Raw genomic sequence first — 27,969 nt, 5'->3', positions numbered from 1 at the left:
ATTAAGATCTGAGTGATGAAGGGCTCTCATAATGAACAGCTCACTAGGTTTATTGTTTTGCTTTTGAACACTTTCTTTCACATCCCAGTGAGCATTTTTTTTGTCATAAATACATTTAAATATCAGCTAATGCTAATAAAATGCAGAAAAGACAAAATTGCTGAAAAAGTGAAAGTGTTTTCTCTCACTTTCTAATAAACGTAACTCAGACTAAATCAGATTAGATAGCCTTGATTGACCCAACCAGAAATTTGTTTCAACAGTCTGTGATGGCTGTTTGCACCAAATTCGAAAGGGAAATCTGCTTCAGCCATAAGTCTTGTCACCAGTAATACACAATGATTTTCAAGTTGCATCTCATAACAGATAAACTGATAATATAAATGAGCTGCATCTTGCATTTACCAATGAAAAAAACAGCAAGCATGAGTACAGGTGTTGAATCAAGCATCATTGTTAGCCACTGTTTTCAGTGTTCTGCCAACTATCTGCCAGCTTTGCTCTGATAGCAGCCTTCAGCTCATCTCTACTATTAAGTCTCTCATCCTTCTCTAGACATTTCTACAGTGAATCTTTATAGGGTTCAGGTCAGGCCAGTTGGCTGGCCAATCAGGCACTGTAATACCATGGTTACTAACCAGTTTCTGGTAATTCTGGCTTCACAGGGGCAAAGCCCTGCTGGAAAGGGAGAAATCAGTATCTCCCTAAAGCTTTTCAGAAGCTGGAAGCATGAAGTGTTTTACGAAACGATTGAATTGTTAAAAATGGTTTCAAGGACTTCTATGACATTTAGACTTCCTTTTAGCCCATTGCCAACTAAATACCAACATCAATCCAGTTTGTGCTCACTGGACTGCATCATATAGACCTCTTATTATACATAAAATTCTTTAACATTTATACTTCAAAAGTTCAATTTGTTTTATGTACAAGAATCTTGCTATGAGGTTATCAAAGCTAAGTCTGTTTGCTAAGATCACCTTTAATAATAATCAACCCCACCTACAGGGTAGGTAATTCCTTCATAATCCCTGTAAAACAGAAAAAGTTAGCCCTCTGAAGGCTTGTGCATAACATACTTGTCGTGTGCTGCGGAAGGTGTACATGTGGTAGAGAATCGGGATTAACTTCCTGTCGTTAGTCGAGTCCAGGATGTCACTATTAATTTTGAGGTTTTTAATCATCAAATCCACCATGAAGGTGCCCAGCTCCAGAGTTACTGTGTATGGCCAATGAATCTCTCCACCTTGCAGTGTAGGTCCTGGACTATGTTTCGTTTCCAGGTTACACCACAGCTCCCTGGGAAGAGCATCACAGGCCTGCAGGAAGAAGAAAGAGGTTTAAGTTACATTTTTACCTTGGTATCAATATCCCTAGCAGAAATTTTGAGTCACTGCTGAATACAGAAAGCTTCACAGTTTGGACGGCACGTCAACATGTGGCAAGTCAACTAATATGCCAAACAGGCCTTGTCTTTCTGTCCAATCAATTGTGCAGATGCATAAGTGTGTTCAAATTTGTTCAAAACAAGAGCCTTGAGTGCAGGTATCTTATGAAACCTTTCAAGTTCAAAGCTTGATTTATGTTTTTCTTTTGTCAAAACAACAACCAAAGGCATAAAAATAGTTGCCATTTTAACTACAAAGGGCTGCATGTTAAATAGCTTGCATAATGCAGACACCTTAACAAACTTCTTGCTTAACTAGTCACAGCAGTTTAATGAGCTCCTGCTTATTATCATTTCGATGACTTTAGTATTTTCTTAGGATGCCATGACTTTAGAAACTTTGGAGAAACACTGGATGAGAGATACTGGCGGTGTGGGCCCATTTAGGGAACATTTTTATTTACTCACTTGGAAAAAAAGAAAAATCAAGCCAAGAAGCTGGTAAACTCTGTTTAGATGTATAACATCAGCTGAAAAATCAATTATTAGCTAGTTTTTGTCTCACCATGGTTAGTTTATCTATGTTCTGGAAAGGGACTTTTAGAATTTGTCATTAGAAGCTTGGTAACTTCAAATTTGGCATGTCTACACAATACAGCAACAATTACAGTATGTTAAAGTTTGCCTTTCATATTTTGTCATAGCAGATTTGTACCTGAAAAACTAAAACATTTCTTAAATGAACATATAGAAAGATAGGCATGATGATTACGGTACCTCATGATCTCTGGCCAGCAGGTCTACATAGCAATTGTAAATGTTGCCCAGCTTCTCCACCATTTGGTTTTTGTTCTTCTGCCGCACAGAGTACTTGGTGAAGACCCTGTTGCCCAGGTCACTGGCAAAAGTCTTCAGTGCGTCTCCACTGGGAGGCATGTTGGCAACACTCTAGACAAAAGAAGACACAGTTCATCAGGTCAAAACAAAGTGAATATTAATAATAAAACTATGTAATGAACAGCAGATCTGCTTTCTTTTAACAGAAAGGCAATCCTCCAGACAGAGGGAAAAACAAAGCGAGAATAGTCTCTTTAGAGTTAAAGTCGCATCCTGTGTATCTGTCTGTAATGGAAGCAAAAAGGTGTCTGATCAAAGCGTGCTCTCCTTTGCTGCCAAAGATAAAGCCTGATTCTTTTGCAGCTGTTGTCACTCTCTGCCAATTGATTTGGTTTTGAGGTTTGGGTTGTATTGCACAATAACAGTGTCCTGAATACTAAGGAGCACATCAGGGACACTTCTACATATGTTTTGTGCTGTGATGAGGTGCTGGTAAAACCCCTGTCTGTCCTAAACGCTGAAAAATCTTCTTTTCTTTTTTTTTTTTCTTTTTTAAACAGTTGGCTGAGTGGGGCGGTTTGTTTTACCTGTATCATGATGTCAACATACTCCCTGTCCTCCAGCAGAAAGAGGTAGGGATAAAGGTTAAGCTTGTAGCTCCTGTTGCAGGGGTTAGGCTGGATCATCTTGCTCTCCCTTAAGGCCTGGAGGAGGATCTTCTGCCACTGTGCCCGCTGATCTGCCAGCAGCTTCCTCTGAAAGGACAATATAATCCATTTCATGCCTGTGCCTGCCAGGAGGAAACCCTCTAAGAATGTGTGGAATAAAATAGAAATGTCCTCCTTGTTTATCACATGCCGCATAGACACAATGGTCATCATAAGTTGTGGAGCAGTAGATAGATAGGGCCAATTCCCACTGGATATATATAGTGTGCAACATGAGCCTGCATTACATTTGATGGTTAGGCTGGTTTGGCACAGATAAGTCCAGGTGAAGAGTGAAAACAGACCATCAGACAAAGACTTGTTTCTTAGTAGTAAAAGAAGTAAAAAGTAAAAACACCCCACTTTCAGGGCATGGTTCCCAACAAAACATTGCAGTTTGTATGCAGTCTTTACATTATTGGTGAAGGAACTGGTAACACAACACAAAAGGATACAATAGGATACAATACAATGCCATAAGATATGATAGAAGAAGATGTGATAAGATAGGATAGTATATGATGAAATGTAATACACTCGTACACTCGGCCTACAATAACAATAATATTGCATTACAATGATTTTGCCATAACTGATATAGAGGTATGCAGTCCTATGAAACGTGAATATATCTGATAAACTAAAAAAGATAGAACGCCTTTTAAAGGCAAAGTGCAGGACTGATGCATTTATTCAATGCAATTTAGCATCAGTTTCACTTTTTATCATGCTTTCTCTCTTATCTTCTTTTCACCGTTGTCTAACATCATCTAACTGTCAATTTCTTCTTTGACCAATTAATCCCTGCTCGTGTTGGCCTCATTATCGTCACAAACAGCACCACGGGAAGTCTTGAAGCCATTACCCTGTAAGTCACACTGACAGGGGAATCTATCCAAAGGGCTTCAACCTTTTTGTTGAAATTAGAGGTATCAATCTTTGGCAACAATGATTTCAAAACATATCACACAATCAGGACAACAATAAATCATTTTTTAATTGATATTTAGTCCCACTTTATGCTCTTGTAGTCAGAAGTAGATTCTTGGGCTCATGATTCAATTCAAAAAGGATTTCAGATTGGAACAGGACTTTCTCTACTCATTACAGAATGGTGCATACTTAATATGCAGCTATGAATAGGGGTAAAGTCTATGGGCTTAGCTGAAAGGCTGGAGGTGTGATCCCCTGCTCTTGCAGACACATATCAAGACACTGAACCCCAAACGTTGGTGTGAACACTGCTTCCATTAGTCAAAAGAATAGAAATTACTTTAGAAACTCAAATCCATTTACCATTTAGTTCAGGGTCTACTCCAGTCTGTGCAGTAAAACGCTGCAAAATATTATTTGTCATTATACTTTTAAAAAATGTGTTCAAGATAATCACATTTTTCTCAAAAAACTATAGAAGGGAGTGCTTCTTGGACTCAATAAAAAGTTTGTTTGAGGTTCTCTTTGGAAATGGTATTCAGAAAGTTGATGAAAAACAAGAAAAAAACTCCAAGGCACTCTCTTCAAGCATTAAAATACCTTTATTTTCATAGCACGGTCACGCGTGGACCTTAAAAAACACACTTTAATGCGTTTTGGCATCAAGCCTTCACCAGGAAGTCAAACAAAACCACTGCTTGACTGTGACCATTTGACTCAGTACAACATTCTACCAAATCTTTTCTAGGATCTTTACATATGGTACATATTTAAATTTAAAGTATTCTGTATAAGTTGTAAAATCTGACTATGCCAAACAAACAAGCGATTTAGCATAATTTGTGAAATATCAAACAGTGTTAATATATTACAATGCCTGACATGAAGAACTTGATGAAGATGACAATCTGTAGTTTGGTATGAAGTTTTGTTCCTGGGGTACTGTGGTTATGCATTTACTCTGTGCAAAACTTTGTGCTAATGCTCACTCCTCAGTTGAAGAGTTTCCCTTGGTGTGACTGAATAAGAGACACAGTCTGGATGTGGAATGGAAAGGTGACTCTGCAATCTCTCCAGGGGCCTCCATTACAATACATTATTATTCTGCCCTGTCTGTCTGTAAATGCTTCCTGACCACCAGGGACTCTCAGCCCGCTCGCTTCCCACGTAGCCCATCTGCAGAGGCAGACGAGCCAGGCTGGACTGTAAATGCCAGAGTTAGAAAGAAGGCACGCCACAAGAATAATATGTTACCTCTAGAACCTGCCAGGGCCCAAATGCATGTCATTGCAAAGTTTAAATCAGAGGAAAAAAGAAACTAATTCATGGCTCAAGTGTTAGGGTCATGGCTATCTAACACTGCATTAAAAACTGCTTTATATATCAAACATTATCAATAATCATCAGCAGAAAAGAGCCAAGATAAAATGCATCTTCTACAGTCTGCAAAACTAAACTTTATAATAAATACATGTTTATTTGCTTGAATTCATTCTTTTGCACTTTAAAGATATAATGTTTTACAGCAGCTGCAGCTACAGAGCTGTGATAATAAAAACAATGTTTACTGTTGCTGTTGAAACGATGGATGTTACGCAAAAGACTTTGAAATATGGAAGAGTGAACTGCCATTGGAGGCTGCTGCTCTGTTCTTATGACTGACCACGACCCCATAACGTGGAACTCCCAACCACCCACAGAGACCAGACGTGCTGTTCAGCTCCATCCACCTCCTTTGCTTACTTCTACACTGAAGACTCTGTTCAATAGAAAGTGCTTTCCAAACAATGTATTTACTAAACAGTAAATACATATTCATGGATAAAGTTCCCATAATCCTGCTTAACCTTCCTGTTAAATGCATTCTGGGATCACTTGCCTTAACCCAGAAGGCCACTTTTAACAGCTTTTCTTCCTCATTATGAGAAATTTCAATGTGAAATGGTAATCCTAAAATTACTGTTAAGTGAGTACCCTTATAGAGTTACATTTCAGCAAGTATGAAAATTTCTGCTGCTATTTAAAAACTTATGGATAAAAAGGCAAAGATTTGCCTATATCGGCTGTAAATACTGCAAATACTACAAATTTCAAGTAAGTCTCGTGTTCTGTGACTGCAAGAAAATTAGGAGAGGCACCATTTTTTTCTTACCATTTTGGCCATGTTTTCAGTGACAACCTTGGACCCCTCCACAGAGTCGATGGTGATCGTACAGGCCTGCTCCATACTGAGCTGACGGCTGAAGCGCTCCTGGAGCTCCTCACGAGTGAAGTCCAGTTTGGGGTACTGGTGGTCTGCTCTCTGAAACACACAAAAAGCCAAAGGTAGACAAAAGTCATGACTACATCATACGAAAGACTTACAGGTATTTTTTGAACCATGTTTAAGAAAAGCAGCAAGGTTCATAGACATTGATCTTAAATTTGATCACTTGTGCATTGAATGTAGCCACTTGATCAAATTCAAGGGGTTTTTTTTCAAACTTTGTCTAACTATGAATGCTAAGCAATCTGCTAAACGGGTATTTTAGAATTTTTTGATATCATGTATTATAAAGTGATGCTATCTCAATTATTTTAATGAAATTTTTTTTTGAAAAGGACTGACATAGACAACTTTTCTGTTGTCATTGTACCAAAATAGGTACTAGCATAGTTTTATTTCTTCCAGAATCAGATATAGTATTTTGACAACCCTTGGTGGATAATTTTATAATTTTTCAGATTTGCCAGGACTGAATGCACACACAAGGTCGCAAATATTTAGGATGGAACATTTCAGACACCGACAGCTTGCTTAAAGAAATACAAAGTGCCTTAAAGGTCAGTTGTTTATAGACATTGTGAACTTGACAAAGTAATGAAACCACAGAACGCCATCTGTACACAATGTGAAAGGTTTATAGGCATGAGTGAGTGTTGCATTGTAGTAAGAACATTAATTAGACAAGAAAGCCTGTAAATCACACTGCTGAAAGAAGATGCAAAGAAAGCTGCCAAGCATAGCTTAAGTTAATATGGCACATAGACAGACAAGTTTTTTAAATACTTGAACTGTGGAACAATAAATAAGCAAAGAAACCAACAGCTCATCATCAGTGGACAAAGATGAAGTAAGTTGATAGCAGGTGAAAATATGCTGGCACAATTCTTGTCTACAAAGACACACTACAGGGTCTGAAGACAGGATTATGGTGTTTTTTTGTCTATGCAAAATACTGCACAGTGCCTGTAAAATGTATTCACCCTCTTGGACGTTTTTTGACAAAAAACCCCTCTATAATGTCAAAGTGAAAAAGATTTCTACAAAGTAATGTCAACTGAATAAAAATATGAAAGGTTAAATAAATGAGTTGATTAATATTCACCTCCTCAGTATTTATTAGATCGACCCTTGGTTGCAATCACAGCACTGAGTCTGTGGAGCTAGGTCTCAATCACGCTTGCACATCTGGGCACTGCAATTTTTCTCCATTCTTCTTTATAAAACTGCTCAAGCTCAGTCAGATTGCACAGGGATGAGGCATGAACCGCCCTTTTCAAGTCCAGCTACAAATTCTCTAATGGATCGAGGTCTAGGCTTTGACTCAGCCACTCCAGAAAATTCACCTTGTTGTCTTTAAACCATTTCTGGTAGTTTTCACTGCTTGCTTCAGGTCACTGTCTTGTTGGAAAATAAATTTTCACCCAAGCTGTAATGCTTTTGTTCTATTACTGAAAAAGATTGTCCTCCAGGAATTTCCTATATTTTGCAGCATTCATTTTATCCTCTACCTTTACAAGCCATCCTTGGCTGGCTGCCGAGAAGCATCCCCACAGCATGATGCTGCTACCACCATGCTTCACAGTGGGGATGGTGCCCACCAAACATAGCATCTTGTCTGATGGCCAGATAGCACCATCTTGGTCTCATCAGACCAAAGAACTTTCTTCTACTTGACCATGGAGTCCCCTACATACCTTCTGGTGAACTTGAGTTGAGATTTAATTTGAGTTTTCTTCAACTGTGGCTTTCTCTTTGCCACTCTCCCATAAAGATTTGACAGGTGAAAGACTTGGGGAACAGTTGTTTTATACCATCTCAACTGCTGAAGCCTGTAACTCCTTCGGAGTAGCCATAGGTGTCTTGGTGACCACACAGTCTCCTTCTTGTACAGTCACTCAGTTTGTAAGAACAGCCAGATGTAGGCAGATTTACCCATGTGCCATATTTCTTCCATTTCTTAATGGTGGATTTAACTGAACTTGAAGAGATGTTCAATGCCTATGATTTTTTTTGTATCCATCCCCCGTCTTATACTTTTTAATAACCTTTTCTCCAGGTTTCGTGGAGTGTTCTTTTGTCATCATGGTGTAATGGTAGCCAGGGATACTGACTAACCAGTGACTGGACCTTCCTGACACAGGTGTCTTTTTACTACACTCAGCTGAGACCCATTCACTACACTCTACTGGACCTTTGTTGAATTAGGTCAGCCACTTTGTAGGGGGTAAATATGCAGTCACTTAATGCACATTATATATTTTAATTTTATTGACATAATTTGTAGAAATCTGTTTTCACTGTGAGATTAAAAGGTTATTTTGTCTTGTTTAGTCTAAAAAGCCATATTATATTGATCATGATAGGTTTATTAAATCAATAAATGTGCAAAACAACCAAGGGGGTGAATCCTTTTATAGGCACTGTATATGAGACCATAGTAATAGTTTTGTCATAGAAATGCAGAGAAATGATGTGTTTACAAAAGAGATTATCAAGTTTTACCAGCAGACTGAGGAGGAATTTTTATAATTGCAGGAAAGCAAATTTACATGTTTTTTTTCCTTTTCCTTCATTTTTTTTAGAAAATGGGAGCAAATACAGGCAAGTTTCCAACTAAAACTAGATTAAACTGCATTTGGACGAGCATCATAGTCATCAAAATTCCATCTCACCCCAACAAACATTTTTCTAATTAGAGTTTGTGTCTGCAGCTAACATTGACTCAAAAACCTACAGAGACTTTCCATTCTGCTCCTCTGTTATCTCGTCGACCAGCTATTTGGACAGCCTTTCAGTCATTAAATCAACCCACCAAAAACATCACTGTCATACTTAGATCGCTAGCCAGAAAGTCAGTCAACTCTCCAAATGCACAGGGTGGCAAAAGTAACAGTGAAGTCACAGCTGACCTTCTTACAAAGTGGACCTTTTTCAGATACACACTTAAGGTGAAAATATCAGACCTGTGGATTGCCACCATCCTACTTTGAGTTCAACAATAACCTATACTGGACCAAAATTGCTCACTCAGACCAAATTAAGTATGGTGTAATCACTAAAACTACTGTGATTGTACAAGATGCTGTAGATGAATCTGGTGAGAATCAGGAGTTTGGGGTGGGGGATGGGAAAAGGAAGGAGAGGTGAGAGATGGAGAGGCAATGAAAGCAGGAGACCCATTAGAAAACAGAGTTGGCTCACTATAAATAGGGCAGTGCCTGTCTGGCTGTGAAGGGGTGACAATCGAATCTTTGGTAGTCATGCTGGAGCCTCCTGACAGCTTCACCAGCTCTCAGTCGCTTTGACTCTCAAAACATACACAAGACGAAGGCTTAAATAAATAACTGCTGTAGCTATTTATAGTCTTACATAACCACTCTTTAAAACCATGTCCATGTCCATGTAGACTCACTGTAAGTTACATTCCTTGTTTAGTTCATTTGATATTTAATGAAAGAAACAAGTGTGATGAAAAATTAGATAAAATTGCCACCTTCATTGTGGATGTAGTTCCACTTTCAGAAGATTTCCTTTAAGACTTTAAGGAAAAAAACAAGCTTAATGATGCAGTAACAATTTACAAACTTGGAAAATATCAACCATAAATGTATGATAAAGTTGTTTCAAACAGGGGTTTCCAAACCTTTCCACTGATACAGAAATATATAAGGATGTTGAGGCCACTTTAATATCCGCAAGGTGAGGTATATGACATTGATTAAGTCAGAAGCAGAATAAAGAAGGAGCTGGGGTGGAGGAGGGTTGCATTAGCAGCTTGCAGAGAGAGTGGCAGAGTGTGGCCAGGTGAGAGCAGTTTAAATAAGGCAGCATGAAAGTGATTGGTCAATAGTGAGCTTAGAGCAAATCACCTGGCCATCAGCTGATGAGGGCCAGCATTGAATCAGCTGATCAGGGCAAAGCCTGATCCCGCAGCCTGCCTTAACTAACGCTAAATATTCGATTTAATGGATGACAAGGTAAATAGACAATAATTTCCAGGTGTTTGGGGATACCAATTAGATTTCAAGGGACCTTGTTTGGCCCTAGCTACCACTGGCTCTGCCCCTATAACATTATTGGTACTGCTATTTGCTCCCGTAGCCATCAGGGAGTTAGAAAACAAGATATTATTATTTTGGTTGCCAATATGTTTACCCTGTAGAATGTTGTCTCAATTTAGTCCCAAAAACATAAATAAATTCTTGTCAAGATGTTTGTTTACAGAATTAGCACAGTAGTACTGTCTTATGCTGAGACTATGAAGTACAGTACAGTAAACGCTTCATGTTCAAATTTTGGCATATTTCATTTTATTTCTAATATTTGCCAGTCAAAATTGGACTGCGGGCTGCATTTGGACCCAAGGCCATAGTTTGGACACCCCTGGTTTAAAACAATTGTTTTTAGCAATGATGCTCTAAACACTCTAGGCTACCATAAGGCTTACTTCTGGGTCTATTAAGGTAATCTAAAGTTCAAAATTCTCTTTCAATACACCTGATATTGACCTATCGGAAAATCATTTACCATGCACCTATGTCAGTATCCGTTGTGTCCAATTTAATGCTTGCTAACTACTCAATGGGGATTCAGAAGTCACCTGGCATGACACAAGAGGGCAGCAGGTGCCATGCACAAATGTGCTTTCATGGGCAAATATGTAAGAAAATGCTGGCACTCTGGGAGTCCTGAACATGTTCCAGTGACATAATTTAAAGAGGGACAACTGTCAGTAATGCTAATACATCAATTATCACAGCTCATTTGAGAAACAGACCCTAAGAACTACGAAGAAATATTAAAAGGACACTGATATCAAAATCAGCTATCAAATCAAATCAAATTTTGATTTTAAAGATTGCTTTAACCACAACCCCTGTAAAGATGTAAAAAAGTAGTGACGATATAAATCCTTTATCATGTTTAATAAAACTGTATGATAAAACAACTTGAAAATAAGTGTCTTATACTTCTAAACACCACTGCACTAGATCATAGTGATCAGTATGAATCAGAAAGGGTCATCTATAATTAAAATGATGTGCAAGATGTGTATTAACATTAAAGAATCCAATTTGATCATTTTTACTAACTCTTCAGTGTTAATGACAAAATTGAGATACCTGTGTGTAGTAGTCCTGAACCAGGGGTGGGTAGCACTCCCTTGTGTTGCTGTTGAGTTTGGGCTCATAGTCTGGCTGGACAATGCGAATTGCCTTTAGTGCCACATCTCTCTCATCTTGACGAAACACACACTGGTTGAACATGTCGTCAACTGATAGGCCATCCTCCTTCATCTGTTCCAGGCACCTGTAGGGACAGACAGACCAGGTGCTACAGAAATGTTTCTTCTGTGGGTTCTGAGGATACTTATATAAGACACAGAGGCTTCAAAGTTGAAAACTGTGCTCAAATAAACAGTCTGAGCTTGATTTTTTTTTTTTTTTCTCTGATGAAGCCTTCAGACGCAAACAGCTGTTCACTTACGCTAAGGTAGAGGATCATGTAGCCGGTTGCTAAAGCTTGCATTGCAAAATATTGCCACACACTGAGAGATTTCCAATATAGCATGCAATTGAGCCAGCACATTCGTGGCCAATTTTTAAATAAAAACTTGCTAAATTACGCTGAGCAACCATATCCATCTGTGCTGCTATTTAGCCCAACTTTCTCAAGTGCATTCTGTTTAAAGGAGCAAAGCTCGGTGAAATCTCTGAAAGCTTATGGTTCTATCAACACCAAGTACCTGACACAATCCAACCTCAAAAATACTAAAAGATCCCTTTAATATGACATCCTCAGAGTCCCACCATGAGGTCTCTGACAATCCCTTAGGGTCAAATGGACTAGTTTATTGGCAGAACAAAACTTGATCAACTTCTTTCCTATGGTAGGTTTCACCTGTAGCCTTACAAATATTTCAACACATTTAAAAACCTGCACCTACATATTGTCTTTTTGCACACAGTAATCCAATACATTTTATTCCCATCAGGTTAGTAATGCTTGTTTAAATTTAGCACAAAATGAGTCTGCTTCATCAGTCCACTGGTCAACAGAGGAAGTCTATTTTCGTCCATGTCAGAGATTATGGTTATTATGATGGAACAGACTCAGAGTCTGACCACAAGTTCAGAGATCAAAATCTTCTGACCTGCCTGCTGATGTGGGAATGAGACTAAGATAATAACATAAATATCTAAGCCTCTGATTATTCAGTTAAAAAATCCCCTGTCAGTGGGACCTTTGTATACTGTAGTTCTCCTCCACCCTGAGTGACTGTGGAAGAATATTAATTCAGGCATTTGCATCGACAGCCCTTTCTGCCAGACACAGAGTATGAGTTTGATCCAAAGGCAGATGAGCTCTGGCGACATCAGTGAAATGTTTATTTAAATAGAATCTCCCAGAGATATCAGAGACAGAGCAGTGTCCATGAGTGGACTGCAGAATGCAGATAATGCCAAAGTTTGAGCAGCTCCTGGAATACAAATCAGAAATGTAATAATGCGATGATGCCATATCTCTATTTGATTTACAATACCTATGAAGACTTGTGCTTTAAGATTGTTGGCCCTGTTTATGATAACTGAGATTTGGGGGCCAAGATACTGTTTTTTTTAGCTTCCCTAAATTTGTCATAAATATTGGTAAAGCTCCTGTGAGGACTTGTGTTATCTCTTTATAAGGTACATGTGTTATCTAAGTGGGGTTTTCTCACCTAATGTGACACAGAGACCACCATATCAGACAAAAAGGGTGCATAGTCTGACCTCAGCTTTACCTGAGGGTAGGGCTGGGTTATTATGGGAAAAATTATAATCGCAATTAATAGAACTTTTCACCTCGAATATGAGTAGTTAAACACTGTCCAAATGAAGTATCCAACAAATAACTAAAATTAATCACTGATAAAATCTTTTAGGTTACCTGGCTGCCTTTATCTCCTAGGCCTTGACGGACAGGGTTTGTGGATTCAAGGAGTTTTTATCATGTTTTGTATCCAATAATAAGCAATACTGACCAATATTTCCTGTATATAGATCAATCATTGATATACACTCACATGCTCAGGTTTTCATTTTTAAAAATAAGAACATAACGTTTCTTCTCCTCTGCTGAAGAGTGCTGTGAATTCAGGAGCAGGTCGATTGCAGTGGGTGCAGCATGAAAAGTGCTGCAGTGTTGCACAGTAAGCTTAGTGTTCTGAGTTTTCCTCCATGGCGCTTTTGTGTAGCAGATTGGATGGGATGGTGTCATCTGACTACTTCTTTTCATTTCAGGTTTCCAGGCAGGCAAGGTGTGTTACGACACCTGGCTGCCTTTTACATGACTACACAGTAGTGTGTTTTTAAGGAGACGGCGCATAAATAGAGCAAGAATTACAAGGGGGACAAAACAGAAATAACCTTCATGTCAGTTTTAGAGGCTCTAAATGTTGGTTTTGATTATTTTTCTATTTCACTTCCTGTTTCCTGCTGCTACAGTGTTGCTCTGTGCCATTTCTCATGTTAACAAAGTTAGTGCTAAACTGTTTATATTGCTTAGATTTTTAATGTGCAGTTTTACTTTTGCCATATTAAGTACATTTTATTTGAGATAACAAAATAATATTGATTCCAAATATTGGTCATCGGTCACATTCATTACTAAAAATCAATATTTCCCCTGAAATACCAATATCGGCTGACCCTTACTCTGCACCCGCACTCTGCTCATAAAGTTGAAATCTGTTCCCTCAAATCAAAATGACTTTTAACAAAGTGGGGGCAGAAACCCTGGATGGACTTGGCCCATTTATGACTGCCCATTCTCAGCGTCATTACACCCACAGCTTCAGCTTTGATTGACACCTTCAGAGAAATTGAGCCTGGCCCGGCTCAAAAAACAGTTCACTTAGTTAGTTTAAAGTATTTTTGGGTAAGAAGCATAGCAGTAGGAAGCCCTTACCCTGTAAACATTAAGGAGCCTGCAGATCATGCTTGGTTATACTGCACTCTAGAGGTTACCAGCAGAACTACACAACTAAGCCAGAGGACAAAAGTGAGGAAAAACCTCATTTGTCATCGAGGACAGCTGATGAGAGAGCTCTGCTTCACCCTGCACATCTTTTCCTCATGGCAATTATAAATAACTGCACACTAATTACCATCTGCAGGAAACCTTGGTTAAGTAACTTATTTTATTTAGAAGGTAGCAACACAATAATTAAGTGAATGAACATAACATTATATCACAATATCCTGTCTGTAGTTTAAAATGATGGAATGTGTGTTTAGGAGTATTTCAAAGCAACCATGTAGGTTAAATTTCTGAGTATTTTCACTTGTGCCCTGAGTCTCTCGTGATGCAATGTGCAATTTGGTCCGAGTACATGAGGGAGCCTTGAACAAAGAGAGGATTAGTCTGGGTGCTGGCAGTGAAAGAGAGCAGAGAGGTTGAAAGATAGAGTATAATCAGCCTGGTGACTGCTCTGCTGCACCCTAGGGAGCAAAGAACTCTGGAGGACAGAGCACTTACAAAAGGGGAAAACTTGAAGGGATAAGTGAGTCAGTGCATGTGAGAGAGAGAGCAAGATGAGAGGGGAACAGACTGGTCCATAGAGGGCAAGGACACAGCAATCACACTTCAGAAGCAAGTGTGATTTAAAGAAGTGCTGGCCGTAATAAACAAGGATGCAACACAGTTAAGAAAAGGACACAAAAAAAAACAACATGAGAAAATAATCATACAGAGGAAGACAAGATGGAAGAGAGGGTGCTTGGTCAGCGGCTGAGCATGAATGCACCACTTCAGAACAACAATGTCATATAAGCATCAGCTTACAGTGATCGATTGGCCAACCTGATACCTACTGCCAACCATTCAGCCCTGCCACCTGTCCCGCTATTGGACCATGCTGTATAGGGTGATATATCAGTCTCTGTGAGTGGTTTGAGCTACAGTAATCAACGTGACTGAGGTTGATAAAGCTCTTAAACATATGATCAAGCCAGCAGGGACTGATAATATAATTTTTATTTCAACTCAAATGTGTTAATAAAAGGAGCTATTCCTGTTAATGCTTCAAAAGTCAACAAAATACATGAAAAATTAAACCAAGTTTAGAGCAAATGTACTTCCCACAGTTAGCCAAGAATGTATCATTAAACATACAGTACTGTGAAGCATTTTAGGTATGTTTGGGCCAAAAATTGAGGGTGAAGTAAAGCATGTAATTGCGAGTAAGCCCGCCTTAGGCACCATCAAAGGGTGAGGAGGATTGACACAACCCTTGTTAAGCTTTGGATGTCCTTGCATGTTACCAGGGGCATGGAAAAAGAATCTGTTTAAAAAATGACAAAGTCCATATTAAGAGGTGGTTATAGGGTACCATCTGGGAAGGTAGTAGGGTTGCCACAAGGCCCTGTCTATGTCCATAGGCCTGAAAACTGCTGAAAATATCTGGGCATGTTTCCAGGGGTGAAAAGGCCCAGACAAAAGTGATGTCATCAAGCCTGACCTTAGTTGACGAGAGACACAAATGTGTTGAGTCGACATGTGCTGAGAATTACTCTGCCTGTCCCAGGTTGTGAATCCTTAGCACCCTACATGCCTAAAAATTATGCACACAACAGTTTAAACAAAGGTGGAAAGAGTATAAGACCTTTGTACTCATGTCCAAGTAGTTACTTTGGGTAAAGTTGACCTAAGAAAAAGTAAAATTAACGGTCTATTGTTTGAGAAGTCACCTCTTATTGCTGCTTGGACACGTGATCAGCGCTTGAATCCAGGGTCATAGGGTGTTTCAGGTCTTTAATTAGCAGACCCTTCCTCCTAGCTGCAGATGTTTCATTTTGATGATTATGGCTTATTAATTAAGCTAGTTACTAGTGATATCACAAAATTCAGTACCTCAAAAAAATATAACATTACTTAGGACCAATAAAAAATAATACAGAAATGCTGGCCTTTTGAAAAGCATGTCCATTTACACACACTCTGTACTTGGTTGGGGCTCCTTGAATCCATGAGTTACTGCATCAGTGCAGTGTGGCATGGAGGTGATGAGCCTGTTGTTGCTCTGATAGCAGCCTTCAGTTCATCTGCATTTTTGTGTGTAGTCCTTTAGCTTCATCTTGAAAATACCCAATAGTTTCTCTAAGGGGACCAGGCGAGTTTGTTGGCCAATAAAGAACATGGATATTATGGTAACTGAACCAGTTTTTGGTGCATTGGATGTGTGGGCAGGTGCCATGTCCTGCTTGAAAAGGAAATCAGTATCTCCCTGAAGCTTGTCAGCAGAAGGAAGCATGCAGTGATCTAAAATTTCCTGGTTAGACACAAATAATGCAACAGTTAGCCAAATGCCTTGTCTGTGTGGTGACTCTTGATGAACTGACTTTCACTCCTTGTGAAGTTCCCCCAAACTCTTGACGAGGTTTTGCTTTACGATCCCCTCAAGCCTGTGGTTATCCCTGTTGCTTGTGCATCTTTTTCCATCACACTTTTTCCTTCCACTTAACATTCTATTACTGTGCTTGGATGCAGCACTCTGTGAACAGTCAGCTTCTGTAGCATAACCTTCTGAGGCCTACCTTCCTTGTGAAGGGTGTCAGTGACTGTCCTGGGCAACTGTCAAGTCAGCAGTCTTCCCCATGTCTATGTAGCCTACTGAATCAGAATACAAGTTTCATTTCTTGAATATAACTACTGAAAGAAATTCTCTTTTCCACAATATTCAAATTTATTGCGATACACCTGTACATTTTGCATGCTACATTTGTTCCAAGTACTTGTGACCTTATTTTTGCTCATAATATCTTGAAACGAAATAATTATCTGGGTCTGCAAGGTGAAGGTGGCTTATTTTAAGTGCAATGACATTATCTGACATTGATTTAGACAAATACACTTATTAATATTTGAGTTTTCTGTGTGTAAAGGTCCATCATTGCTTGTTGCCTGACATTTCTGATAAGGAGACATGCAGCCACATGGTTAAAACTAAAGACTAATGTTCAAACCCTCAGGGAGAAAAAAGGAAATTCAATGAGAGCTGCTCCTGCCTGGGCAGCAGGCCAGCTCATTGTGCTGGCTACCATCAAACAAACACACACTCCGTCTCTGTGACACATGCGGCTGTCCGGTCATCTCGGTGATCTGTGCACAAGATGTAGACTGTGAGTTAAATATCTTGTCATCAGTCTGCGTATAGGGCTGTAACATAACTACTCAATAAGTAAACTGAGGGTTTTAACTCAGACCAAACTATTGGGTGTCAAGGTCACACTTGAGTAAGTAAGTTGCAAAAACTTTCAGGTTGTCAGAACAAAACAACAATAAATAAAGCACCATCCATGCACAACTCTACATACTGGTTAGTCTGAACCAGCTTCACACTGTAAGCATGCAGTGATTACTATTATTACAGAAACCTCCACAACTGACAAACTGTAGAGGAAAAAAAACATTTGAAGCTGGGTTGCTATGGTGACAAAATCAGCTGCAGGGGAAAAGGAGCTGCAAACAAGGTGCCAAGTGTTGGGAACACCTTTATCTTTAAACTCAATACAGGAGAAACAATAGTCACTAAAACTGTAGCTGTGTGTGGGTTTTGTTAAAGACAATATGCCTTCATTTTTGATCCGTACACAAGAAACTTCACTAATAGAGTGATCAGAGTACAGGCCAACTGACAAAAAACACATTGACCACCACATTTTAGATCATATTCTTGCAGAGGAGTCCATTATTCCATAAAAAATAGATAATCTGGTCACCCAACAACAAAAAACATTTAAAATTACACACGAGTAGAATGAAATTAGGTACTGAGGTCCGGGTTCAGAAATAGAATATAGGGATGCACAATATGTTAAGTATAATATCACTATTGGCAGATATGAAAACTTTGCAAAAATTAACAACCAATATTTTGGCTTTAGAAATCTGACTATATTAGCTATAAGTATTGACTGTACGAACAAATAAGTTAGCCTTGACAGCTGAGGTCCTTTTCATTATTCATCATCAGTCCTTACTTTTAAAAGGACTAATATTTGTAAATTTGCTCATACTTTAACTTAAATGGTGTGTTTGAAGAAGTGAAGTTTTAGGTCTGAAATACATTCAATACTGGTACAATGTAGGTATCAGCGCAAATAATTTTGTAAATATCAGCATATTTGTAATCACCAAAAATCAAATATCATGTTCCCTCAACAGAATATGATAAAACAGAATAGAATATCATGCATGAACAGATCTCCTTTACCAGTGTTGATCTATGGTGTCCTGTCAATTATATGCTGGCATCTGGCATATCTAGCTGCTGAATCAAATAAGAGGTTTTTCCACAGGGCAGAAAAAGTGACGTGTTTGACCAACTCTGATTTGATTTCATGGTCAAATGTGAGAGAAATGGTTGGCCCATCAGTAGTGTTAATCAGTATTGTTGATCAGTATTCCTGGCTACCATTACACTATGAAGACAAAATCCATCATTAGGAAATGGAGGGAATATGGCACATGTGTAAATCTGCCTATATCAGGCCATCCTCATAAACTGAGTGACCGTGCAAGGAGGGCACTAGTGTGAGAGGCCACCAATAGATCTACGACAACTCTGAAGGAGTTACAAGCTTCAGCAGCTGAGATGAGAGAGACCCTGCATACAACTGTTGCCAGCGTTCTCCATAAGTCAAAGCTTCGTGGGTGAGTGGCAAAGAGAAAGTCACTGTTGAGGAAAACTCAAATTAAATCTCAGCTAGAGTACTCCAAAAGGCATGTGGGAGACTCCATTGTCAAATGGAAGAAAGTCCTTTGGTCTGATGAGACCAAAATGGAGTTTTCTGGCCATCAGACAAGACACTACATTTGGCGTACATCAAACACTGCACATCACCACAAACACACCATTTCCACTTCGAAACATGGTGGTGGCAGGTGCACTGTGGTGCAATCTTGTGCTGCTTATCTATAATTTATACACATAAATTTACTATTATAAGATTATTTTTGCATATAGCTGAATAATGAGATTATTGTCCAGTATTATGTGTCAAGTCCATTAACCTATTTCTTATTGTCAACTCTAGAGGAAAACAAATAGGAGGATTTAATTTCACAATAGCAGAAACACACAAAGCAAAGGTAGCTTTTAATTTAGTAAACTAATTTGCTGTTTCCAATTTAAACAGAAAAGCAGAAACCTGGAGACATACTCTGTCACTTCTTAAAGAGATGCAATGTTTGAGTACCAAGGATGGACAAAGGATGATCTCTGCTGGTGATTATTTGCATTACAACTGCCCTCAAAATCTAGACTTTAAGATTCCATTTGTCATTTTCTCTATATATCCGCATAAATAAAAAGACTAAGTAGATGCACTGTTTTTCCAGTCCCCACCAGTGTGACAGAATGACCAAAATACTAAAAAAGGAAATAAAAATGATTAAAAAACATTCAACAACAGAATAGTGTTGCTTCTTTATCATTTTGTATTTTGATTGTCCCTCCTCAGAACTTTGTGGTCTATTCCTTTGCATGCAACAATGTAAACTCCAAATGATACTGAACAAACATTTATAAATTCAGAACATAAAATCAGGTCTCCTTAAACCTTATTCAGACGGGTGGGTATGTGTGTTTGTGAGTGAGGACGCATTCTGATTGTGCAGACATACCTTTTGACAATCTTCGGGGAGCAGTTGGGAATGCGGCCCATACATTCCAGGGCAGAACAGTAGGATCCCAGATTTGGCTTCAGACTAGCCTCCTCTAACAGGATAAACACGCGCCCGATCTGGTTTAATGTGCCCTGTAAACACAGTGAGGCATTGGAGGGCAATTAGACTTTGCTTTCATGCATGCACAAAACCAATGCTTATTCAAGAAATGTGGTGTCCAAGGAAACAAGCAGCAATTAAACTCAACTCAATTTCTGACCATGATAACACTTAATTTAAAAATGCAGCTCTATGCTTCTATGTAAAATGGAAACAGGTCATGGCTCTATTAGAATGACTTTCAACTCCACGGCTTTCTTTGTGAGGCTCCTAAAATGAATAACAAGGAACGATGCAGGTTTTGTTAAATATCTATAACCAATGCATGAAGCTGACAAACTATTTACAAAGAGAACATGAGAAACACACCTGAACTTCACACAAACTCATCCAGATCTTATGACACTGATATTTATACATACAACTATGCACAACAAATGATCAATAGATGAGGCCTCTTTTGCTTCAATTTTAAAATTATTTCATCACATTTTTGTTTAAAATAACAGATTTTGACCATGGCATGCCATTAACAACAAAAAATATGTCTTTTGAATAAATTGCTACCTGTCTGTAGGGGCGTTCTTTGTATTTGTTGTTTTAAATGTTATCAGGTCTGAATCAAACAGTCAATCTGGATTAGCCTGCATGTAACCAGCCAATCACTACAACTCAGAGAGGCACAATACTGTGTAGAACATGTAGGCATGTTTGGGCCAAATATTGAGGCTGAAGTAACATGTAGATGTGGTGAGTAAGCTGCCTGAGGGCACCACCAGGCAGGAGGGAGGACTGACACAACGTGGGTCGAGCTCTAGACGTCCTTCCATATTACCAGAGACATGTGAAAATAAACTGCTTAAAAAATAACAAAGTTGACACATTTAGGACGAAGTAAGGGGTGGATGTGGTGGGTAAGTATGGCCTGGGGTACTATACAGATGGGTAGTAGGGTTGCAAGGAGGCCCTGGTCATGATGGGGATGTCCCAAGGCCAGTGGTCTACGAGCTATTACCAGGGGTAAAAAGGTCCAGACAGAAGAGATGCCATTGGGCTTGACCTTGGATCTTTAGCACCCTACATGCTCAAAACTCGTGCACATGACTGTATATGTGACTCATGTTATTGTCAGGCTGTCAGTATTTCTGTCTTGTGACTTGCCCAAACTTAGCTGAGAAGAGAAGTTGCAGTGGCATTGGTTGGCATGTATATACTATTTGTATGTTGACACTGCTTACTGCCATTCTTATTATTTATTTCTACTACATAGTACTTTCACTTTTAGATGGATCTCACAACATCCTCTCACTGCCACAGACCCTTTTAGATGGTATCCTGTGAATATTATAAAAATAGTAAGCCCTTCTGTCATCCAACAATGAAATAAAGTTAGATTTCTAATTAACACATGGAGACTAAGAAAGGGAGTGGCACTGTCTAAACTGATTAAGGCTTTGTGTAAAATCTGCTAGCAACATTTGGTAATTAAAAACAAAGTTCATCATATTGTTTTCCCAGTGTTTTTCTGTGATATCGAAACTGTTGTAAATATTGTTTGATTTGACTTGTGTTTGATGTTTAAGATTCTGGCACTGAGACAACCCAAGTTCTTAATGTCTATAAAGCTATTTGTATGTTAGTTTGCCAATTAATTTGACCTGTAAAGATATAAAAGACAGCAATTAAAAAAAGGAAACTGAAAGGATTTGAGTTGGCTAAAAAATACCTCCCCCATGACAATTAATAGCTAAAGATTAGGGCTGTCAAGATTAATCGCATTAACAACAAAAGTCCACTTTAATAAACTTGGACAGCTCAGTAAACAAGTCAAAAGTCACCTGCACCTTGCGCTATCACACATTTAGCTTTTTACAGTCCCCTTTTTACCATTTCAATCTAGAACAGCTTCCTTTTCGCGGGTTAAGTTCATCTGTATCCAAACAGGAAGTAAATTACCATTAGTTTAAGACAGCTGAAAATTCCAAAATGAAAGAAACGGTTTTAAATGCAAAATAGTGGATACAATTAATCACAATTAACAGCAGAAACTCTGAGATTAATCACAATTAGAAATTTTAATCTTTGGACAGTCCTATTCAAAATAGAACACCATAAACTGCCAGAGAACCAAAGTTAATCCAGCAAATTATCCCACGGCTCTGGCACATTATCTGATGAAAATGACATTAAACCATGAAAAGGTGTTTTTCTTTGTTTTAAAACAGTGACGACTGGACTCACCTTCTTGGCCCACACCCTCATTACGATGTTGTAGATGTCTGCGTTGAGAAACTTTCGCCGAGTCACGATTCTGTGCTGGTTGAGCAGGAAACTATGAGCTCTCTCAATTTCCCCTGCAAACACGCATGCCTCCAGGTAAGAATGGATGCTCATCTGCATGTTCCTACACACAACTCCTTCAGTGTCCTGTTGGCGCTGTGACTTCCTTGAATAAACTAAGTGCCCTGCTTGATGATTTAGCCTCCTCTCCAGCTCTTCCACCTCAGCCAGCTCTTTGGCCCTGCTCTCTGCATCAGTAACAGTTTGTGTCTCTTCAGAGTGAATCTGGTTTTGTTGCTGCTTCGGTCTCTCTCTAGACATTTTATGCAGCGCTGCTGCAGAAGGAGCAGCGGTGGACGTAGAAACTACATCAGGAATCTCATCAGCCAATTTTTTGTGGCCCTTGCTTTTTTTAGTCAATGGTGAAGTCTTTTTAGCTGAGGTTGAAATAATCTTATGTGAGGTCCCAGGGAGCATTGAGCTGCTCGTATTTCCTTTAGATTTGTTGGCTGCTTTATTGTCAGCATTCCTCTGGATGTTCTGCAGCTTCTTGAGTTTGGTTTTCTTCTCCTTGGATAATTTTTCCATCCATCGGCTTGGCTGAGACTTAGAGGCTCCTTTAGAAACAGTCTGTTCTGACTGTGTAATGCCAGTTTTCTCTGGGGAGCCAATTTTAGGACCCTTACCAGGGAAACCCCCTCTTCCAGAAGAAGGGGCTTTAACAATCTGCACCTTTGCATGGTGGACATCTAGAACGATGTCAGCTTGGAGTTGATGGATTCTGGCCTCGAGCACTGACAGAGTAAAAGGAAATTTGACATCAGTGGACAAATAAAGTCACTTTTTTAAATAAAAAAAATGTTATGTTAGAAAGATTCATTGGGTGCATAAGCTAAAGAGATCAAGCAATGTTTTCACATCTCACATAGTATTAGCAAAAAAAAAAAAAAAAAAATCAAATTTTTTAAATTGCTGATCTTCCAGAAAAAATATTGATTTGTTTCAGAGAAGTTGCAATGAAGTTTTTTCTCCATTACATTCCATCAGGATGCTGCCAATTTTCACCTACTTGGAAACTGTTCAACCCTTCTGCAATCAGATTACTTCATGCTCCAAAGGTTTTACATTCCTTGATGGACTAATCATCTTTATCCCGTTATCAAGACAAATCCTCTTAATGTGTTATCAAGTTTGTTTATAAGTGTATGCATGAAATTAACAAGGTTAATGATGGAAATTACTTTATTAATAATACTTAATAGAACAATACAAAGCAAAATAACTTGAACTAATTTATTATTTCACATGAAAGCTATAGGTTATTCTTATCTTTTATTTTGAATTTATTTGTTCAAATTGATACAAGGACTTTTGTCTGTCATTTTGATTTTCTTTAAACATACAGGCTGTTCCAAAATCTAATCTAAATTATTTGTAACGAGAAACTTTCCAAAAACATCTTTTGCAACATGTAGAAAGTTGTATCAGTAGTTTGCCAGCCTGGCTACTGTCTCTAAGACTGGTTGTCAACTGATGGGTTGGGACCCAAAAGGGTCGTGAAGCCCTTTTCAGTAAGTCACGAATGTGTGCCAAAAATTCTGTGCTTTTAGTTTGAAGGATATTTCTCAATCCATTTGTTTCATACACTTTTAGAGATCAAATTTGAGACTTTTAAGACCTTTTAAAGACCTGAACTGATAAAAATTATGACCCCTTTATGCATAGTAAACAGTCAAAAATGGAAGGCATGAGATTTCTCAGTGCACAAGACCAGGGCTGAGTTTTCTGATTTAATTAACTTTTTAAGAAATGTCAAATGGTATAGGGCAAAATGCATTTTTGACTCATGAACGCCCAAATTTGATGATTTCTGGCATATTTAATGCCTCTATTCTATCAATATGGTATATGGTGATATGAATACTGATGCACTTTGTCAGGTGTGCTGAGCTGATATTAAAGACTTTAACTATTTCAAGCACAATAATTTGTTTTTCTCAGAGAAGACCTGTTAAAATAAGTTTGATTTTAAGTTTGCAACCTAGGAGCCCAGATGTTAGAGAACTGGATTAATGTTTCACAACAGTACAGAGTTTATTAAATTACAGTGAGTCAGACAAAATCAGAGAGGGGTCTGGGGGTCCTCCCAACACCAAATTCCTGAATTATCAATATTCATGCAACAATTTTTGGAGGAAGATGATTAAAATCGTAAAGGTTGGCTAAAAAACAAAGAATAGACAAGGAAATGTCTTAGTCTAAGTGCCTCCAAAAAAATTAAGACCTCCAACTGGTAAAAAACTGACTTTTTAAGAGTTTTTATGGCCGTAAAATTTCAAACACAAAATTTCAAAAATGAAATGTAAGACTATTTAAGACTTTTCAAGGATCTTCAGGAACCCTGGCTTCATTACATCTTTTGTTCCATCTCTGAGCAAAGCTGTACCAAAACAGTTATGATTGCAAAATGTAAGAGCTTTGCTATTAAGGAGACGGTTGTGAGTCCTGACACTAGACCAGATGAGAACCACAGGTCTACAATAACATACCATCTAACAGCTGATACTGCTCTAGCACACGTTTCTTTCCAACCTCTGTTTTTAACGAGACATTCCTTCGCTGAAGCTGGAGGGGAGTCTCTGAAAACCAAAAACAGTTATATATGTTACAAGATATTAAAATTGGATTGACAATGGTTATGCATTATTATGACAAACTAGGATGACAGTGTTCAACAATACAGACAAGAGTGATGTTTAAAGTATTCCTAGCAATTTACAGTGACCTAATATTTTTGTTCAAATCTTACTGAAAATGTTAAAATTTAATTTTAGTATGTGAGAAGAGAAAAAAAAGGTCTTACATAATAACCATAATAATAAAAAATACTACTGCTACTACTACTAATGATAATAATAATAACCTAAAACAAAAAAAAAAAATGAGACAGTACAATACAAAATGTCAAATGCAAAACCCTGCTTTACATATCTGATAAGGAGAGGGGAGAAGCGTGGACTAATTTATTCCAACCTTCTCTACATAATTCATCGATCATTAATTTTCCAGCTTCCTTATAGATATAAACAAAAAAATATTTCTTTTTTACATTATATAGATCTAAAACACATTTATACTAACAAACACATAATTTTGTGTAATTCTATAGTACATATTTAACTATACTTAAATTAGACTTCTCATAGACATACTATCAACAACATAAGTTGATGGCTGATTTCTCTACCTTTATTAAATATATCTAAATGTTCGTCTATGTTTAAATTCAAAAACTTATACAAATTAAAGTGTAATATATATGAATATTAGATATGTGAAAATATTATGAGGTCATATTTTTTCATATAACTGTAAACATACACGTGCACTGTCAGTTTGAGTCAGATGTTTAGTTAAACCAGTGACCATGTTAACCGGGGATATTCAGCCACTACAAAAGGCGTTAAAACAGAGGGTCATCACAAATGTCTCTTTGCTAAGTTGTATTATCATTAGAATAATGTCAAAATATACTCATAGGGTATGAAAAAAGAGACTTTTCAACTGCTGAAACAACCACGTGGCCATTAGGCTCAAAGTAACCAGTTAACAGGGTCACTCGTCAAACCAAAACATTTAAGAGTTTTGATAAAATCCCTACATAAGCTAACTCTGCAATGTGCTTGCCAAACATTACATACACACTATTCAGTATAGCTTTGATTTAATGGAAATGTTAGTAGAAAGACATTTGACTCGTGGGTTAAACTAGTCCAACGTGTCGATCACAGTGATAGTACTCGATGTGATATTAATGTGAGGCAGTCTCCTTCGGCTCACCTGAGATTCTCCTGACAGCCCCGCTCCTTAAAGACACACACTGACAGCAGTCCGCTAAAGACACGCGGATAGCACACTTTTCAAACAAACTGCGACGATTTAGACATTTAGCAAAGGCAGATACACGAAGAAGTGACATGTTGACATGTTATAATCCATAACCGCGTTACTACCGAGCACTAGGCAGCCATCTTAAATAAGACATGGTTAGTCGAGAGGAGCGATCGTCAAATATTGAGACACTGTTAGTAGATTAAAGATAAATCGATTTTTCCGAACTCTAATATTAGCCTACTTTATGATTTCCTGAAGCCCTGCGCAAACCACTTTTCATGTTATCGGTGCGAGAATCCCTGATAATGAGAAAGTACTTTTTTTTCTTCTTAAAAATGGATACAATGTGGCTTATGATGTGAACTCAACAAACTTATGACCACAGGGGTTAGCAGGTCTTTGCTTGCAACGGTTTTAAAGGGTTAGCGTACAATAAAATATGAAAGGTAAGTCGACACCGGTGTCAAAGTATATAATGAACGTTTGTTATTGGTTTTACCAAAAGTATTATTGGTACATATCAACGAATACTAGTCAGCTGACATAAACAGGCTTGTATGGGGACTTAAACTCAGTAAACTATAAAAAGTTGCTGGTTAGCAATACAGCAAGAGTTGTACATTTTCTCTTGTCTGATACAAGGGATAAAAGCAAGAGGCAACACTAAATAAAAAAGATACTTGATTGTTTTACTTTATAAAATGTTATTTAATTTATTGTTTTATTTTAAATGAACATGTCAGCATACATTTTGAAAGGCAGGAATTTCTTTTGCTTTTTAGTTTAAAGTAGTTTTAAAAGGCCTAGCCATTTTTAAAAAAATGTTCAGCCAAATTTTTTGTTAAGTGACAAAATAAGCTACCCCTTTTTAGCTGTCACGTGATGTGAATGACCATTCAATCCCTTCTACCTTCAAATATCCAAAATCTTTGAATATACTAGTATTTATGTACATGTGCATAAGTTTTGGGCATGTAGGGCATCAAGGATTCATCCCAGACAATATGCCACATCCCAGGGCATAAGAGAGGGGGAGGGTGGCATAGTCAAGCTGGACACATGTCCACACACACATCTGTGACTCTGCAGCTAAGTTCAAGTTCAACAGCATTTGGTGATACACCCAGAAACCACTGGCATTTTTTGAGCCCCTGGAACATCCACAGCACCTGGGGCTTATAGCATCTACTCCCCCGAACGGTGCCCTAGGTAATGCTTACTTGCCACATCAACCATGAATGCCAGCCTAAAGGTGTAGACTTTTTCTTTTAAGCAGCTTATTTTCCCATGCCCTTGACAATTTGCAAGGACTTTCAGAGCATGACCTGGGTTGTCACAGTCCTCCTTCATGCCAGATGGCGCCCTCAGGTGGTGTACTCGCCACATCTATACCTTACTACAGCCTCAATTTTTGGCCAAAACATGCCTAGACGTTCTGCACGGTACTGTATGTTTTTTTTTTTTTTTTTTAAATCAGGGAATGCTTTTTGATCAGAAACATCATTTAAACCCGTGGTATTAGAAGCCAAATTAGCACTAATACAGACTTGTGTCTCCTGCTTTGACCACAGTTCCCAATTCACCTGTATAAGGAAGTCTTTCCTTGATTTCAACAAATTATCCAAACTACTTCTGCAAGATTGTAAACTCATTCCAGCAGGTCAATCCACATTACACCTGTTATTTTTTCTGCATTCAACTGAAATGTTGGATTTATTTTAAGATCCTTACTTTTAAAACCATATATATCACTGAACAACTCCACCACTCCATCACCTGTCGGCCCTTCAGGTATCCTGACAAAAGTCTATCTATTACTCTTCGTGTTTGATTAAAACCAAGGCAATCATGTTTTGGATTTTATGTCTCTGAAACTTCTTACCTGTGCACACTGC

General features: G+C 38.3%; 1 protein-coding gene across 2 annotated transcripts in view; it reads right to left on the bottom strand.

The window, feature by feature from the left end:
* Positions 1-26,210, bottom strand: part of polrmt (polymerase (RNA) mitochondrial (DNA directed)) — a 78,755-nt gene extending 52,545 nt beyond the window's left edge. The window contains exons 1-9 of one of the 2 annotated variants that reach the window (XM_041791976.1): positions 26,021-26,210; positions 24,730-24,819; positions 22,142-22,974; positions 19,799-19,932; positions 11,254-11,440; positions 6,017-6,166; positions 2,812-2,979; positions 2,165-2,335; positions 1,080-1,319 (exon numbers count right to left, since the gene is read on the bottom strand). In XM_041791976.1, the coding sequence (XP_041647910.1) occupies positions 1,080-1,319; positions 2,165-2,335; positions 2,812-2,979; positions 6,017-6,166; positions 11,254-11,440; positions 19,799-19,932; positions 22,142-22,974; positions 24,730-24,819; positions 26,021-26,159 (2,112 nt within the window). In that variant the 5' untranslated portion in view covers positions 26,160-26,210. The remainder of the gene's footprint in view (positions 1-1,079; positions 1,320-2,164; positions 2,336-2,811; positions 2,980-6,016; positions 6,167-11,253; positions 11,441-19,798; positions 19,933-22,141; positions 22,975-24,729; positions 24,820-26,020) is intronic. The other variant, XM_041791977.1, reaches the window with a different exon arrangement.
* Between the last annotated feature and the right edge of the window lie 1,759 nt (positions 26,211-27,969).

The sequence above is a fragment of the Cheilinus undulatus genome, linkage group 7 (genome assembly GCF_018320785.1).
Source record: "Cheilinus undulatus linkage group 7, ASM1832078v1, whole genome shotgun sequence".
Taxonomy (NCBI): domain Eukaryota; kingdom Metazoa; phylum Chordata; class Actinopteri; order Labriformes; family Labridae; genus Cheilinus; species Cheilinus undulatus.
Note: the sequence above shows the minus strand (reverse complement) of the source record. Positions and strands in the feature narration are given on the sequence as shown.